General features: G+C 41.8%; 1 protein-coding gene across 2 annotated transcripts in view; it reads right to left on the reverse strand.

Moving 5' to 3' along the window:
- Positions 1 to 8974: 8974 nt before the first annotated feature.
- Positions 8975 to 18684, reverse strand: part of LOC125457937 (collagen alpha-5(IV) chain-like) — a 229248-nt gene continuing 219538 nt past the window's right edge. For both annotated transcript variants that reach the window (XM_059651241.1, XM_048542743.2), the window contains exon 52: positions 8975 to 9194. In XM_059651241.1, the coding sequence (XP_059507224.1) occupies positions 9119 to 9194 (76 nt within the window). In that variant the 3' untranslated portion in view covers positions 8975 to 9118. The remainder of the gene's footprint in view (positions 9195 to 18684) is intronic.

The following is an 18684-nucleotide window of genomic DNA, read 5'->3' on the forward strand; positions in this document are numbered from 1 at the left end:
CTGTACTGTGCTGTAATGTTCTATGTTCTATGTTCACAGCTAGCGCCCTCCATACCAGGCAATATCCTGATGAACCTCCTCTGCAACCTCTCCAAAGCATCCACGTACTTTTGGTAATGTGGCGACCAGAACTGTACGCAGTACTCTAAATCTGGACCTAACCTTGGACTTAAAAATAAAATATTTCAAAGGGGCAGCTGAACTGGGGTCTGAGAAGAACACAGAGAGAGAGACAGAGAGAGCGCTAGTAGGAACTGCCGATGCTGGAGAATCTGAGATGAGGTATGGAGCTGGATGAACACAGCAGGCCAAGCAGCATCAGTGAAGTAGGAAGGCTGATGTTTTGGGCCTGGACATCAGCCTTCCTGTTCCTCTTATGCTGCTTGGCCTACTATGTTCATCCAGCTCTACGCTTTGTTATCTGAGAGAGAAAGAGCTGCCTGGAACTATTGCTAAACTGAGAATTGAATTCACACCTCAGTTCTGAGAGAAAAATTCACCAGATTGAGCAATCCAACCTGTAATCAAAATCTCAGACTACTTGGGAACCTACACCAATACCAGACATTCTAACCGATTAATATTCAGTCTCACAAAACACTAGACAGTCCCTGTGATCAGGAAACCCGTTCACCTCTGATGGAAAGTCATTAATACCCATTTTGGGAATCAAAACGACCAGTGCAACTCTACAGACATTGTTCATCACCAATAGCGAAGATTTGCACTTACTCCAATAATCAGGAAGGCCACTTCATCTCTCAAGGGAGCAACAAAGACCAGTGCAAGAAACCAGATTTGGCGGGCTGATAACTGACCTGAAATTCTATATCGTAGCAGGCCTGCTCTGTCCCAGAGACAGTTTCTCTGTGGAGTTCAATGGAAGAAGAAAAGACCCCTATAACCACAGCAGGAGAAGATTCCCATGTAGATCCTCACAGCCATCTCCAACCAACACTGACTACAAACAACAAACCCTAAACTGGAGACATCTGACTGCGCCAGCGCCAACCGGACCAAACTCAGACATCCGCTGTTCAAAATTGTCTTTTCTCGGGTGAGCTTAATTTCGTTGAGACCCTAAAAATCCAACCTAGTAACAGGGAGGTTGTGGGGGGATGAGGGTGTGCGCGGTGCAGGGTTCAGCTATCGTAAGACATAGGAGCAGAAATTAGGCCATTCAGTCCATCAAGTCTGTTGTGCTGTTCAATCATGGCTGATAAGTTTCTTAACCTCATTCTCCTGTTTTCTTCCCAGAACCCTTGATCCCTGTGACAAAGAAGAGCCTATCTATCTCCATCTTAAATATACTCAATGACCTGGCCTTCACAGCCTTCTGTGGCAGTGAATTCTATAGTCACCACTTTTCTGGCTGAAGAAGTTTCTCCTTGTCTCCATTCTAAAAGGTCTTTCCTTTACTCTAAGGCTATGCCCTTGGGTCCTAGTGTCTCCTACCAATGGAAATATCTTCCTAACATCCACTCTGTGCAGGCCATTCAGTATTGCAGCCCATGTTCACATGCAACAAGATCTGGACAATATCCAGGCTTGGGCTGATAAGTGGCAAGTGATATTTACGCCACACAAATGCCAGGTTATGACCATCACCAATAAGAGATTTTTTTTTAGATTAGATTCCCTACAGTGTGGAAACAGGCCCTTCACTCAACAAGTCCACACTGCCCCTTGAAGCATCCCACCCAGACCCATCCCCCTAAAACCCACACACCCCTGAACACCATGGGCAATTTAGCATGGCCAATCCACATAGCCTGCACATCTTTGGACTGTGGGAGGAAACCGGAGCACCTGGAGGAAACCCACGCAGACATGGGGAGAATGTGCAGACTCCACATGGACAGTCGCCCAAGATTGGAATCGAACCTGGGTTCCTGGTGCTGTGAGGCTGCAGTGCTAACCACTGAGCCACCGTGCTGCCCCCTAACCACCCCTTGACATTCAATGATGTTACCATCACTGAATCTCCCACTATCAACATCCTGGGGGTTACCATTGACCAGAAACTCAACTGGACTCACCACATTAACACAGTGGCTACAAGTGCAGGCCAGAAGCTGGGAATACTGCAGTGAGTAACTCACCTCCTGACTCCTCAAAGCCTGTACACCATCTACAAGGCACAAGTCAGGAGTGTGATGGAATACTCCCCACTTGCCTGGATGAATGCAGCCCCAACAACACTCAAGAAGCTTGACACCATTCAGGACAAAGCAACCCGCTTGATTGGCACTACATCTACAAGCATTCATGCCCTCCACCACCGACACTCAGTAGCAGCAGTGTGTACTATCTACAAGATGCATTGCAGAAATTCATCAGAGATCCTCAGATGCACCTTCCATAGGCAGGACCACTTCCATCTAGAAGAACGAGCAGCAGATATACGGGAACACCACCACATACAAGTTCCCGTCCAAGTCTTTTACCATCCTGACTTGGAAATATATTGCTGTTCCTTCACTGTCGCTAAAGCAAATGCTGGAATTCTCTCCCTAATAGCATTGTGGGTCAACCCGCAGCAGGAGGACTGCGGCAGTTCAAAAAGCCAGCTCAGCACCACTTTCTCAAGGGGAACGAAGGATAAGCAAGCAATACTGGCCAGCCAGCAATGACCACATCCCACAATTGAATAAAAAAAATTTAAGTTTCAATTAGATCCCCCCGTATCCTTCTAAACTCCATTGAGTGTAGACCCAGAGTCCTCAAACGTTCCTCATATGTTAAGGTTTTCATTCCTGCGATCATTCTTGTGAATGTCTTCAGAACCCGCTCCAGAGTCAGTACATCTTTCCTGAGTTATAGAACATAGAACATTACAGCACAGTACAGGCCCTTCGGTCCTATATTTTGTGCTGACCTGTGAAACCAATCTGAGGCCCATCTAACATACGCTATTCTGTTATCATCTGTATGTTTATCCAACAATCATTTAAATGCCCTTAAAGTTGTCAAGTCTACTACGGTTGCAGGCAGGGCATTCCACGTCCTTACTATTCTCTGAGCAAAGAATCTACCTCTGACATCTGTCCTATATCTATCGCCCCTCAATTTAAACCTATATCCCCTTGTGCTCGCCATCACGATCCGAGGAAAAAGGCTTTCACTGTCCACCCTATCAAATCCTCTGATTATCTTGTATGTCTCGATTAAGTCACCTGTTAACCTTCTTCCCTCTAACAAAAACAGCCTCAGGTCCCTCAGCCTTTCCTCATAAGGAAGTTGCCTGGTATGGAGGGAAAGTCTTATGGGGCCAGAAACTGCGCATAATACTCCAAATGTGGCCTGACCAGAGCCTTATAGAGCCTTTGGAAGTAGATCCCTGCTTTTATATTCAAATCCTTTCAAAATAAATGACAAAGTTGCATTTGCCTTCATAACTACTGACTCAACCTGCAAGTTTACTTTGAGAGAATCTTGGACTAGAACTCCAACGTTTCTTTGCACTTCAGACTTCTGAATTTTATCCCCATTTAGAAAATAGCCCGTGCTTCTATTCCTGTTACCAAAATGCATGACCTCACACTTTCCCACATTGTACTCCATCTGCCACTTCTTTGCCCATTCTCCTAACCTGTCCAAATACTTCTGCAGCCTCCCCACATCTTCAATACTACCTGTCCCTCCACCCATCTTTGTACCATCTGCAAACTTAGCCAGAATGCCCTCAGTTCCTTCATCTAGATCATTAATATGTAAATTGAAAAGTTGTGGTCCCAAAACTGACCCTTTTGGAACGCCACTTTTCACCGGCTGCCATCCTGACAAAGACCCTTTTAACCCTATTAACCCTATTCTCTGCTTTCTGCCAGAAAGGTGATGGTGTGGGGCATCCCAAGGAGAGGAAAACTGACTAAGGGTCTGGGATTAAAGTTACTTTAATTTATCAGGTACTTGTGTTCAAACTACTGTTTCAGTGTATTGCAGTAAATGAACCTGTATTAAGCCTGTAGGACATTGTTTCGTTCTAGCATCTGTAACTGATGGTGTCAGTTTTCACTGTTATTCTGTCCTTTTATTTCCTGTGTTGACCTTTTTCTTTTTTTCTCTAAATGTATATACTCAGTTTGGTGTTTTAATAAACTAGAGATTCTTTTATTACTGAAACACCTGCTCCAGATTACTCCACATCCACTGACCTAAGTCCAGTGTCAGAACTAGGGACCTGATGGGTGATTTTGGCTGCCTGAGCATTCCCAGCAGGGTTGCTGACTGCACAGACCAGAACTTCCTACAATATTAAATATGGAGTAAAATTTAGGCAAAAATACTACGCAACAAGGCACATGTTTTAACAGCATTCATTATTTTAAACTACTTTTGATGTGGGCCCACATCAGCACTAAGACAAGTGCTCACCCGAACTAAAGACCCACTCCCCGCCATGGACAGGGCCAATGTCATCTCCAAGATCCCCTGCAGAGACTGCGAGAAACAGTACATCGGACAAACAGGAAGGAAACTCACAACAAGAGTACACGAGCACCAACTGGCTACAAAAAGACATGACCAATACTCACTCATCTCAATCCACATGGACAAGAGAACAACCAATTCAACTGGGACAACACCAAGATCCTGGGACAGGCTCGGCAGAGACAGGCACGAGAATTCCTGGAAGCATGGCACTCCACGAAGCAGTCTATTAATAAACACATTGAACTCGACCTCATATAGATTCCATTACGGAGGAAACCCGGAAGTGAGGCAATCTATTGCAACGGACCCCAGAGTTTAAAAACCAGGCAGGAAAACACACCGACGCTTCATCAGAGGCTGCACTGAGGATGTTACCGAGCATGGTAATGAAATGTCTGTGGAGCAACAAACCAGCTCAATGAGCCAACCAACCTCAATATTTTTAACAAGGTTTAAGTTGTTTAAAATTGTTCTTGAGTTACTAAATGTAGGAGCAAATATCTCCACTACATGAATCTCTGAAATTAATACAGTTATGTTCTAATGAAACTTGTTTGGAGAGAATTTAATACCAAACTGTTGATAAATTGAGATCTTTCTATCATAAAATTTACAGTTTAGAGATTATAAAATGTACAGCATAGAGCTTTATTTCAGTTTAAATATTTCATGTGTTATTAGGGTTATGGCTTAATCTAGTATAGACGAGGAAAAATCAATTGGAAAAATATAGCAAGATCATGTTAAGCAACAAAATTCACCCATCCCTTCCTCCCACCCCAAGCCGCACCTCCATTTCCTACCTACTAACCTCATCCCACCTCCTTGACCTGTCCGTCTTCCCTGGACTGACCTATCCCCTCCCTACCTCCCCACCTATACTCTCCTCTCTACCTATCTTCTTTTCTCTCCATCTTCAGTCCGCCTCCCCCTCTCTCCCTATTTATTCCAGAACCCTCACTCCATCCCCCTCTCTGATGAACGGTCTAGGCCCAAAACGTCAGCTTTTGTGCTCTTGAGATGCTGCTGGGCCTGCTGTGTTCATCCAGCCTCACATTTGTTTCCAGCACCTATTTGCACAAAAAACAGGCAAGCAAATATAGTTAGGCGATAAATAAAATAACTATACTAGCCAGATTACTTAAGGGTCCTGACCTGAAATGCCAGCTATCCTGCTCCTCTGGTGCTGCCTAGCCTGCTGTGTTTCTCCAGGTCCACACTGTCTGTGACTCCAGCATCTGCAGTTCTTGCTATCCCCTAAATATCCTTCAAGATGTATCGTTTCACAGCCATAAGTATGAAGTCCTCAGCTGTTTTTCTGAAATGTTGATCAGGTTCGTATTCTCAGTTCACCCACACAAAAGCAACAATACTTCGAACTCAGTTTTCTACTCTGGGCTTCCGGAAGCTGGTATATCAGATTAGGTAAGGAGCTTTCCAGTCTTCATGCTTAGTTGACTAGGTTGTTCTTTTGGGTTGCAAAGTTATGCTAACAGCATGGGTGTAATTTCTGCACCGGCCAAGGTTATCATGAAGGACTATCCTTCTCAACCTGTCTTCTTGGCTGAGGCACAATGATCTTCATGTTAAACCCACAGTTGTGTCTCTCTAATAAGAGAGCAGCCTTATGCTCCAGTAGGACTATGGGCAACTTTACTGGGATATGTGGCAGAATAAGTAGAAGCATATAAGCCAGGAACATGTCCAGAAATAGATGTTTTATGTGCTTCATGCCTTTAAGAGCCTTCACCTTCAATGATTCTATCTACTGTGCATAAACAAAGCTGCAAGGAGCACATGCTGAAAACAGTTGCTTTGCTATAATGTCTGTTCTGTAACTTGTGTTTCTCTGTTCTCTGTTGATACAAGGGAACTAGTGGCTTCAAAGTAATGTTACTGGACTAATAATGCAATTGTATAGACTACTGCTGTGTGGACATTGGCTTCAAATCCTACCATAGCAGTTGGTGGAATTTAAGTTCATATTCAATAAGGAATAAATCTGGAATATAAAGCTAATCTCAGTAATGGTACTGTGAAACTACCATCAATTGTCAAAAAATCCATCTTGTTCACTAATGTCCTTTGGGGAAGGAAATCTGTAACCTTTCCTGGTTTGACTTACATGTGACTTCAGATTCATAGCAATATTACTGATTCCTGATTTCTCAGTGAAATGGTCTTGCAAGCCACTCAGTAAGGCTAATTAAGGATGGTGCTGACCTTGCCAGCGACACCCACAATCCATGAAAATATTTTATTTAAAACAATGATCAATTAAAAGATCTTACTAATGCAGCAGTGAATGTTGTAGTGTGGAATTTTTCAAGACCTATTCTGGAGTTGTATAAAGTAGGAGAACTTAGAATGGGAAGTACTGAATAAAGATTGCACAAGCATTCCTCTTCGTGAGATGCAGAAAAAAAAATCATAGCGCCTTCCAAAAAACAACTGAGCATGACTTCAGAGATAATAGGAACTGCAGATGCTAGAGAATCTGAGATAACAAGGTGTAGAGCTGGATGAACACAGCAGGCCAAGCTGCATCAGAGGAGCAAGAAGGCTAACTTTTTGGGCCTGGGCCCTTCTTTGGATTTCTGAAGTAGGGTCGAGGCCCAAAACGTCAGCCTTCCTGCTCCTCTGATGCTGCTTGAACATGACTTCAGTCTACTTATTCTCAGGTGGTAAGATACGGTACCAATAATTGGTTGTGTCCTGTTGGTATGTTTGGGCTAAATCCAAAAATAAATAGCAAAGTGCACTGAGTCAGTGTTTTAACAAAAACACATTTTTCTCATTTAAAAGAAAATGAAAGAACTGCTGATGCTGTAAATTAGGAACAAAAACAAAATTGCTGGAAAAGCTCAGCAGGTCTGAGGAAGGGTCGCCGAACCCAAAACACTAACTCTGATTTTTTTCTTCACAGGTGCTGCCAGACCTGCTGAGCTTTTCCAGCAACTTTGTTTTTGTTCTACATTTACCTCATTGCTGTGTAAGGAAGACTTAACCACTGAACCTAGTGGGAACAAAATGTGTTACTCATAACATGCACTCTATTCTGTGTTACGTCATTAATAATATTGAGTGGTGTATAAAGAAACGGTAAAGTAATACAGTTTGTGTTGCTTAAAACGGCAGACTTAAGTCTTATACTTTTATGTACTGTACTTAAAAGGTTTTGTGACATGAAAAAGAACATTTTTAAAGCAGTTAGTGTTAAATCCAGGTTGACATTGGAAATGCTTAGCAATCATTTGTGTCTATGTGGCCCAGTTTCAAATCTGTATTTTACAAAATAGTATTTTTTCAATAATGCTGGTGAAAATAACTGAACTGTGCTTATGCTAAAGTGTTGTCAAAAGATCAGATTATTTTCAGCACAGTGGTTTCTCATAAATTCTTGTTGAGTTTAAAAGCATGATAAATATAAACCAGGTGATATGGTGGTACAGTGGTTCGCACTGATGCTTAACACTGCTAGGGACCTGGGTTTGATTCCAGTCTGGGTGGGATGCTCTTCAGAGAGTCGGTGTGGACTTGATAGGCAAATGACCCGCTTCCATACTGTAGGGTTCTGAGATTATAAGAAAAAGTGTTTAGAAATCACAGTTTGGCAACCTTTGTGCCTTTGGCAATTCTCTTGAAATGATTTAAATTCCTTTTGATATTATATTTGAAAAACACAGACGTGATAACCATATTTGATATTTTCTGATATGCGCACATTGTTTATAAAGAAAAATAATCCTTCTCCATTACACCTAAAATTTCCTTCAACCATCTAGAATTAGAAGGCCAGCAGTATGTTTAAGGACAGGTTTAAATGCAATATTAATATTAAAGGTGAACTCTTGAAGTGTACTCTGTAAAAGAGTCAACAAGCATAATTTCAAATTGCTAAACAAAGAAACAGGATAAAGGCAACTATATTTTACACCTTATCCAGTTTATTTTATCTACTGAAATCAATGTAAAATAAAATCAAACAATGTGTAAAATAAGAGAGGCGAATACTTGCATCCTTATCTTACCCTGTGATAAAATTTAAGATTATCTCTAATATCCCAAATATTTCGTAGAAAGGATACAAGTTCCTATATATACGTTCAATATGCACATTACTGTGCATATAAAATTGCACTCTGAATAACTACCAAAAATATAGACTACTGCAGATTGAAATGCTGTCTATTCCAAAAAGGCAATGCTCTAATTTTAATATGTTTCTCTACTAAGTGCACATTATTAGGTAAATGCTCTCTGTACAATGTACTTGTGGCTCAGTGTTAACTTGTAGATTTGTCTAAATCATCAGATGATGGAAAATGATAAGCGTGAAATTCCATCAAAGTCTTGCACTAATTAGTTTAATTGTGATGTGAAGATCAATGGAGTCCACATCTGTACTATTGTTGAGTAAAATATTTATCATTGCAAAAGCAAAGGGCAGAATCTTTGCTAAGCTTTGTCTCAGCACAGTCACTTTACTATTAATTACTTTGTTGATGTGAGTGTGATTACAAATGTTACCAATATCAACAGTGTCTGGCAAATTTATTAGTGGTGTTTGCTACAGTCCAATCAACACCTTAAATAATAACATTATTATATCTTCATTTCTGTATTAATGCCTTTCAAACATAACTAAGAACAGCACCATTATACTGTTTTGAGTTCAGATTTATTTTGTACAGACTTGACAGCGACTTATTATGGATCGTAATTCTCCTGCCTTCAGTGTTTGTGGTCTGGGTTTCCTGCAACATAAATATAAAAAATTCTTTTAGGTTCAGCCTGTTTGGTTACTGTAATTATGTTCAGTTAGCAAACAGGATAACTATGACTTTAGTGTAGACAATATTCTAGTGTTTGCTTGCCATTGACGGAAAACACCATATACATTACTTGCAGAAGAAATGATCTGAAGTATCCTATTGACATTGCAAAATCATGTTTGCTTGAATTAGCTTAATAACACATGAATATCTTAAACTGAATCTGATTTGGCAATCAAGGTAACTTATTCTGCAAGTTTATTTAGCACAAGATTCACAATGACCAGTCTAAAGTAATGAATGTATGTCATTGGCTACAGCAGTCTGGTCATTTTGTGATCTCTTTAGTTTGAAAGTCTTATTATAGAGGGGAAAAGTGCTTTTACAAGAAAGAAGGCACCATACAGGTTCAGCAGAGACACAAATTATCTGTTGTCAAAATAAATCTTGATCTTCTTTGGAATATCATTGGGCTGTCCAATGGTTGTGAAAGGTCCTTTTTATTTCTATATTATGGCTGCAGGTTATACTTTATAGGTTGTTTGATCATGTCTGCTTTCGACATATTACTATAATTAATTTGTAATGATCAGTGTCATGGCCAAGATTGCTTGTGCCCAAATTTGTAAGCAGCATAGTTGATCGTAGCAAGAGCTACACATACAGAATTTTGTGATTACATATGTCAGCAGCATTGTAAAATATAAGTGCCAGACTAATGTAATTACCTCTTGAAGTGCGTCTCACTGCTCAGAAGTGGAGCCCAGCCCTTCAGACAAAATAAAACACTTCCTCTGCCCATGCTGCATGTGCTGGTAGCCATTTTTCATTTTCATTCCACATTTTGTGATTTGGATGAGAATTGAAGACACAAACAGCTCACGCTTTGTACGTTGTGTTGAAGGCTTAGCCTCTCTGTCTAGGTGGTCCCTAAACCATCATGTTTCTTTCTGTCCTGTACTCCCTGTAAACCCTATTAGTTTTCAAACAGCCCACAATCCCATGTGGGATGTAGCTCTTCATCTCTCCACTGAGTCCAAAGCCTAAAGCAAAGTTGTACCAAACGTCATGATGCACTTTCTCTCTATTAAAGCCAGGATGATAGCTACCAGAGACAACCAGCGCCTCTCAATACGCTGTGTGTTCCCATACTGTTATCTTCCACCCTTACATATTCAGTTGCTCCTCTTTACAGTTATTACCTCCTTTGCATCACAGTAGGCGGTCTCACATCCTAATACTTGACTTCTCCAACTTTCCCGCCACAGCAGTGGCCTTTGCTAGCCTTGAATTTCATCACACAGGTCCTAAGACAAACCCTGAGTGACTTGGAAGGGTACCCTGATTGGTCTCTGTGCAGCTCTTGTGCTGACTTACTGCTAATCCCTGGACTGGATGGAAATGATCTGCAGGGCTCACCATGGCCCCGTCTTGAAACTGTAATGAGTTGGATCCCCTGACAGTGATCAGTGACTGACATTTGTTTCTGTACTGGTGCTGTATGGTTGCTGACCATAGTCCCCCAACTGCACTAAGGACTATTCCCCTCAGACTCTGAGAAATGGCCATTTGGTTGAAGCACATTTGGTATGTTTGCTGTTTAAGCTGGTGTAGTTGTGACATTGCTGTCATATGGTACTGTACAGCCACGTGTGCACTCTCTTGAGTGCTCATTGCAGATAAATGTGACAAGCTGCCTTGTTTTCTAAAGTCAGAAAAGGCATGCCAATTCAGAATTTTTAAGGCTATAAATTCTGAATGCTGTGCCATGGAGCTGGTGAGTCCATTGCTTTGCTGAAAATCAACTTCTGCAGACAGTTGCTGCACAGGGATCATGTTCTGTGATATTGGAATGCTGGCCAAGATGGATGCTGAGGTGAGACATATAGCTCCTAGGTAACTGCTCTGACTTTCATGTTGGAGGAAAAAACATAACCTGTGTTTAAATGAAGCAAGATGAAGTAATAATGAGATGTCTATATACGCAAATAGGCCCGTCATTGCTCACTGGTGAGATTCTCATCAAGCTGTTGAAACATTATGTGCACAATCGGATTTTTATCTCAATGTCAGGAATTTGATTTTCCCACTCTTCTCTTAACTGTCTTGCCATTGCCCAGGCCATTCAGGGGCTGGAAGAAATCTGCTTAATATTTTACCATCTTATTAAATTCTGAGCAGAAATTACACAGATTACAGATATCTAGGATGTCTAAAAGCTAAAAGATCTGCATGAATGTACATTCAAGAAAATGAAAGTAGAGCGGAAGGGCTGTTGTTGAGTCACTGAATGAACAAACCAAATGCGAAAACAAACCTCTCAGTTTAGCTCAACCGAGTACTCCTAACACTTTTGGATCAGATGGCATCATGGCTTAGTGGGTTTTTACTGTCACCACTGGCCATACTGCTTATGATTTGCCAGTAAGGTCACTGAGACATATTCTCAATTATTTCCTCAGCAAATTGTGGCATAAAATCACCAGTGGAGGACTGCAGGACAAAGTATTTTAACCTTTAATGGTGTTGTTGCCATATATCCCTTAACAGCAAATATGGTTAATCTCAGCTGATGTTCATTTGAGAGTTTTTTGTTTGTTGAATGTGAGCATAGCGAGAGAAGCCAACATTTGTTGCCTAGTGTTAGCTATACTGGAGAAGGAGGGGGTGAACCGTTGTCTTTAACTGTTGCAGTCAGCTTCCTACAGTGATGGCAAAAAGGGAGTTTCAAGGTGTTGACCCAATGACGGTGAAGGAACAGTGTCATAGAATCATACAGCTTGGAAACTGACCCTTTGGTTCAACTCTTCGATGTTTCCAACAAAGTTTCCCAAACTTAACTAATTCTGTTTGCTTGCGTTTCATCCATATCCCTCTAAATCTTTCCCATTCGTGTACCTGTCCAAATATCTTTTAAATTTCGAACTGTACCTGCATCTACCACTTCCTCTGGCAGTTCATTCCACAAACAAACCAAACTCTGTATGAAAAAAGTTGCCCCTCATATTCATTTTAAATCCTTCTCCTCTCACCCTAAAAATATGGCCTGTGGCTTTGAACTCCTCTGCCTAGTGCTATTCATCTTATCTATGCCTTTCATGATTCTATAAACCTCTGTAAGGTCACCCCTCAATCTCCTATGTTCCAGTTAAAAAAAACTCAGCCTATTCTCAAACCATCCTGGTAATACCCTGGTAAATCTTTTCTACACTACCTCTAATTTAATAATATCCTTCCTACAGCAGGGTGACTAGAACTGTATGCAGTACTCCAAATGTAGCCTCACCACCGTTCTATAGAACAACATCATGATGTTCCAACTCCTTTATTGCATGGTCAAAGCAATGAAGGCAAGCATGCCAAATACCTTCTTTACCATCTTGTCTATCTTTGATGCCACTTTTAGGGAATTATGTACCTGCACTTCCAGGTCTCTCCATTCAACAACACGCCACGGGGACCTGCTCTTAACTGGGTAAGTCTTGCCCTTGTTTTTCATACCAAAATGCAATTTCTCACATTTATCTAAATTAAATTCCATTTGCCTCTCCATGACCCATTTGCCCAGTTGATCAAGATTCCTTTGTAATCTTAGGTAACCATCTTCACCACTATACTACCAATTTTGGTGTCATCTGCAAACTTACTAACCATGCTTCCTATATTTTCACCCAAATTGTTTATATAATATAGTTTCAAATTAGGATGGTGTGTGGCTTGGAGGGGATTTTCCAGATGGGAGTGTTCCCATATGTCTGCCCTTGTCCTTCTATCTGATAGAAGTTGCAGGTTCAAAACATTGAATGTCTTCAAGAGGCAACTAGATATTGCACTTGGGGCAAATAGGATCAAAGGTTATGGGGAGATAGCAGGAGTAAGCTATTGACTTGAATGATCAGCCATGCTTGTGAAGAAAGGCAGAGCAGGCTCAAAGGGCTGAATAGCCTCCCCCTCCTATCTTCTATGTTTCTCTGTAAAGTGTAATCTAATGTCTGTTGGTGAGTTGCGCAGAGCATCATGTAGATGGCACACATTTTAATGCTAAACAAAACCCGAGTATTTTTACAGAGAAGGAAACACGTTAGGATTGAAATTCAACTTCAGGAGGATCGCTGAATTGTGCTTTATAGATGGTGGATAGGGATTAGATAGACAGGACAGGACCCAGGTCCAATTCCAGCCATAGGCACCTGTCTGTGTGGAGTTTATACATTCTCCCTGTGTCTGTTTGGGTTTCCTCCAGGTGCTCCGGTTTCTTCCCACAGTCCAAAGATGTGCAGGTTAGGTGGACTGGCCATGCTAAATTGCCCGTAGTGTCCAGGGATGTGCAGGTTAGGTGGATTGGCCATGGGAAATGCAGAGTTACAAGAATAGGTTAGGGGAGGGGAGTCTGGGTGGGATGCTCTTCAGAATGCCTGTTGGGTTGAATGGCGTGCTTCCAGACTGTAGGGCTTCTATGACTCTGATTCAGAATTCCTTGTTCCGATCTACACTTGTTACCACAGGAATTATTTGGCTGGTCTACTTCAGTTTCTTATCAATGGTAACCACCGGGTTGTTGATAATGGGTGATTCAGTGATGGTAATGCCACTGAATGTTAAGGGTGATGTTTAGATTCTCTCTTTTGTTGAAGATTGAAATTGCCTGGCACTTGAATGGCACAAACGCTGCCCAAGTCTTGCTGCGTATGGAAGTTGAGTGCTTCAGCATCTCAGATTTTGCAAATGCTGCCAAAAAATTAAGCAATCATCTGAGGGAACACTTGACAAAGCAGTTGAAGATTGTTGTGCCTAAAACACCTAACTGAGATATTTAAGTTTTACAACCACAACCATCTTCTGTGCAGGCTTTGATGTATGTTGCAAACAACAATGCATCACAGTATGTTTAGCTATCTCCAGTTACTCAATTATTTTGAGATAGTTTAAATCTGACAGAAGTACAATATATTGATCATAAGAAATCCTAAAATACTTCAAGTACTATGATTTTTTTGAGAACCAGGTCAAGTTTTCAAAGTCTCAGTCACGTGTCAATTTTTTTTTAAGATCTAATGATGAATTAATTTCAAACTTAAGCACACACAATGGATGGTAATGGATTGGTGATCTATTATATATAAAAGAAATAACATAGTTTTCTATTGCAGTGTGATCAGTCTCATTTTGCATCTAAATAATTTGCATTCTTCGTAATGGTGAACTTCAGCCCTAATGTGTTTCCTTTATTGCAATTTTGTTTCACCAAAATAAGTTTTCAAACTGAGTTGGTTCCTAAGTCACAAGTTATTGGGATCAGTTATTCATATAATATGTCATTTGGTGTCAGGTGTGAATTGCATAATCCGTATGTTTTCTAGTTACTTAGTCTATTATATCTGTTGTTGCGCATAGCAAAGAAAACATTTTCAGAACATGATGGGACAGCGTACTTTGTGCCCTGTTTCTTAGATAGCACAGGGAGCCCTTGGACCAGTGTCAGTACTTCCATAGAGTCACCAAGTGTTTCAGTATTTCAAGGAGAGTCCTTGTGTGGAAATGTTTAGAAACCACATAGAAAAGACTCATCTTTTCTTCATATAGTTGGTAGTTGAGCCATAAATATTTCCATTCTATGCCCAAAATAGGCTGCTAAAAATGACAGGGTTTAAGTTTGTTTTGTGTGACAATACAGAGCCATCTTTGGATGCTTCATCAATGACCATCCCACTGTGAGATCAAAATTGGCAATGTTTGCAAAACATTTAGTATTATTGGCAACTTATGGTGTAACTTTATGTACTTAAGAGCACACAAAATAGGAGCAAGAGTAGGTCAATCACTGCTCGAGCCTGCTTTCCCAATCAATAAGATTGTGGCTGATCTGATTATAACCTAACTATTCCTGATAACTTTTCACTGTCTTGCTTAAAAAGAACCTATCTACCTTTTCTTTAAAAATATTCAAGGACTCTGCTTCCACACCTATTTAGGAAGATAGTTCCAAAAACATGCAACCACCTTAAAGAAAGTGTTCCTCCTAACCTTGGTTTTAATTGGGCACCTCACGATTTTTAAAGTCATCCATATTTCTAGATTCTCCCATTAAGGAGACATCCAAAAGGAAACATCCTCTCCACATCTATGGAATGGAATGGAATGCTTTGCCAGTGGTAGTCGTGGAAGCAGAGTCATTAGTGACATTTAAGCGACTGTTGGACATGCACATGGACAACAGTGAATTGAGGGGAATGTAGATTAGGATATTTTATTTTTGGATTAGGATTAATCCACAGCACAACATCATGGGCCAAAGGGCCTGTACTGTGCTGTACTTTTTTATGTTCTATGTTCTGTCTACTCAGTTAAGACCCTTCAGGATCATATATTTTTAAATCAGTCATCTCTTATGCATCTAAATTCCAGTGAGGCAAGCCCAGCCTCTCCAACTTTTCCCCGTAAGACAACACTTTTACAAATTAGTAACCTTTCTGTCTGGGGCGCACTGGAAGAACACTGCAGTCCTCAGCCAAATGGCTACCAAGATATAGGTATGATGCTGCATGCTGCTCAGTCTGATTATTATGGAGAGCCGATCAGGTGAGAAGTTGGAGGAGGAGGCCTTCTTGCAAGGTGAGAGCGTGAGCCAGGGGGCAGCCGGGAAGTTAGTTTTTCTTATAAGAACTTACCCCGTGAGACAGTGGCCTATTTGATTCGAGTGGTGGGAGTGGTGAGAGCGCGAGCCAGGAAGGAACTAATATATTCGGGCATTGTCTAAACCCAAAACACTACATGTGTAGTGTCTCCCATCCATCCTCCTCCTCCTCTAACAAAAAAAAAAGACTGTGTGGAGGGTCGATAAGATAAGTATTTTTTCTTTATTCATTTGGAAATCTAGAGTAGAGGGAATGGCAGCTAGGGCAGTTGCATGCTCCTCTTGTAGGATGTGGGAGGTAAGAGTCACTATTGGTGTCCCTTCTGACTTCACCTGTGAGAAGTGCAATCAATTCCAACTTCTTACAGACTGCGTAAGTGAACTGGGTGAACTCCAGATCATTTGTGCGGCTGACCGGGGTGACAGGAGTTACAGGGAGGTGGTCATACCCAAGGTACAGGACAAAGGTAGCTGGGTGACTGTCAGGAACGGGGAAGGGAATGGGCAGACAGTGCAGGGATTCCCTGTGGCCGTTCCCCTTAATAATAAGTATAACACTTTGGATACTGTCGAGGGTGATGACCTACCACAGGAAAGCCAGAGCGGCCAGGTCTCTGGATAGGAGAGCAGTAATGGGAGGAGATTCACTGATTAGGGGAACAGACAGGAGATTTTGTGGTCCCGAGCGAGACTCCCGGATGGTATGTTGCTTCCCGGGTGACAGGGTCAGGGATGTCTTGGATCGAGTCTTCAAGATTCTTATGGGGGAGGGAGAGCAGCCAGAAGTTGGTGCCAATGACATAGCTAGGAAATGGGATGAGGACCTGAAAAGTGAATATAGGGAGTTAGGATGGAAGCTGAAAGCCAGGACAAGTAGAAAAATAATCTCAGGATTACTACTGGTGCAATGGGCTAGTGAGGCTAGAAACAGAGACAGCGTGCAGCTGTATACTTGGCTACAGAGCTGGTGTAGGAGGGAAGGCTTCAGGTTTGTGGATCATGAGTATACCTTCTGGGAAAGGTGGGTCCTGTACAAGAAGGACACATTGCACCTGAACTGGAGGGGTACCAATATTCTGGCTGGGATGTTTGCTAGAGTTCTTCGGGAGGGTTTAAACTAGTTTGGCAGGGGGTTGGGAACCGGCGGTACAGACCAGAGGATGGGGTGGCTGGTGTGCAGACAGACAGAGCAAGCAGAGAATCCATGAGGAAGGATAAGCAGTTGATAGGGCGTGGTGGCAGTCAGTGTGATGGGTTGAGGTGTGTCTACGTCAATGCAAGAAGTGTCAGGAATAAGGGCGATGAAGTTAGAGCATGGATCAATACTGGGAACTACGATGTTGTGGCCATTACGAAGACTTGGATAACACGGAGGCAGGAATGGGTGTTGATGTTCCGGGATATAGATGTTTCAAAAGAAACAGGGAGGGAGGTAAAAGAGGTGGGGGAGTGGCATTGGTAATCAGGGATGGTATAGCAGCTGCAGACAGGGTAATTGCTGGTCTGCTACAATGGCTTCATACCTGTGTTCTTCATCTAGCAATGCGTCAATGGCATGGTCCTTCCTCTTACCCAAAAAATCCTGCCTAAAGGCTTTGATAATTAAACAGGCCAGGTTTGGTAATGAACCAGGCCAGGTGTTTGATTTAGCGGTAGGTGAGCACTTTGGAGAAAGTGACCATAATTCAGTTATGTTTACTTTAGCAATGGAAAGAGATAGGAACATGGCACAATGCAAGAGTTATAGATGGGGAAGGGCAATTATAATGTGATTAGGCAAGACTTAGGAGGCATAGAATGGGTTAGCAAATTACAGGGGATGGGGACAGTTGAAATGTGGATCTGGTTTAAGGAATAGATATTGTGTGTCCTTGATAGGTATGTCCCTGTCAGGAAGGGAGGAAGCGATCAGGTAAGGGAACCATGGTTTACAAAAGAAATTGTATCTCTTGTTAAGCAGAAGAGGGAGGCTTATGTGATGATGAGACGAGATGGTTCAGATGAGGCGATGGAGAGTTACAGATTAGCTCGGAAGGATTTAAAGAGAGAGTTAAGAAGAGCAAGGAGGGGTCAGGAGCAGACATTGGCAGGTAGAATAAAGGAGAACCCTAAAGCTTTCTATAGGTATGTAAGGAATAAGAGCTTGACTAGGATAGGAATAGGGCCAGTCAAAGACAGAAGTGGGAAGTTGTGTGTGGACCCTGTGGAGATTGGAGAGGTGCTAAATGATTATTTCTCATCTGTTTTCACTGAGGAACTGGAGAATATTATAGAGAAGATGACTGAGTTACTGGCTATTAGAATTGAAAGGATTAAGGTTAGTAAGGAGGAGGTGTTATCAATTTTAGAAGGTGTGAAGGTAGATAAATCCCCTGGGCCAGATGGGATTTTTCCAAGGATTGTCAGGGAAGCTAGGGTGGAGGTGGCGGAGCCTTTGGCCTTGATCTTTGAGTCCTCATTGTCTACAGGCTTAGTACCAGAGGACTGGAGGATTGCAAATGTTGTGCCCTTATTCAAGAAGGGCAGTAGAGATGACCCAGGTAATTATAGACCTGTGAGCCTTACGTCTGTTGTAGGAAAGATTTTGGAAAGGATCATAAGAGATAGGATTTATAATCATCTAGCAAGTAACAATTTGATTGGAGATAGTCAGCATGGATTCATCAAGGGCAGGTCGTGTCTCACAAACCTCATTGAGTTTTTTGAGAAGGTGGGCAAGCATGTGGATGAGGGAAGGGCAGTTGACGGACATGGTGTACATGGACTTCAGTAAAGCCTTTGATAAGGTTCCACATGGTAGGCTATTGGAGAAAATACAGAGGCATGGGATTGAGGGAG

Source organism: Stegostoma tigrinum, chromosome 14 (genome assembly GCF_030684315.1).
Source record: "Stegostoma tigrinum isolate sSteTig4 chromosome 14, sSteTig4.hap1, whole genome shotgun sequence".
NCBI classification, from domain to species: Eukaryota; Metazoa; Chordata; class Chondrichthyes; order Orectolobiformes; family Stegostomatidae; genus Stegostoma; species Stegostoma tigrinum.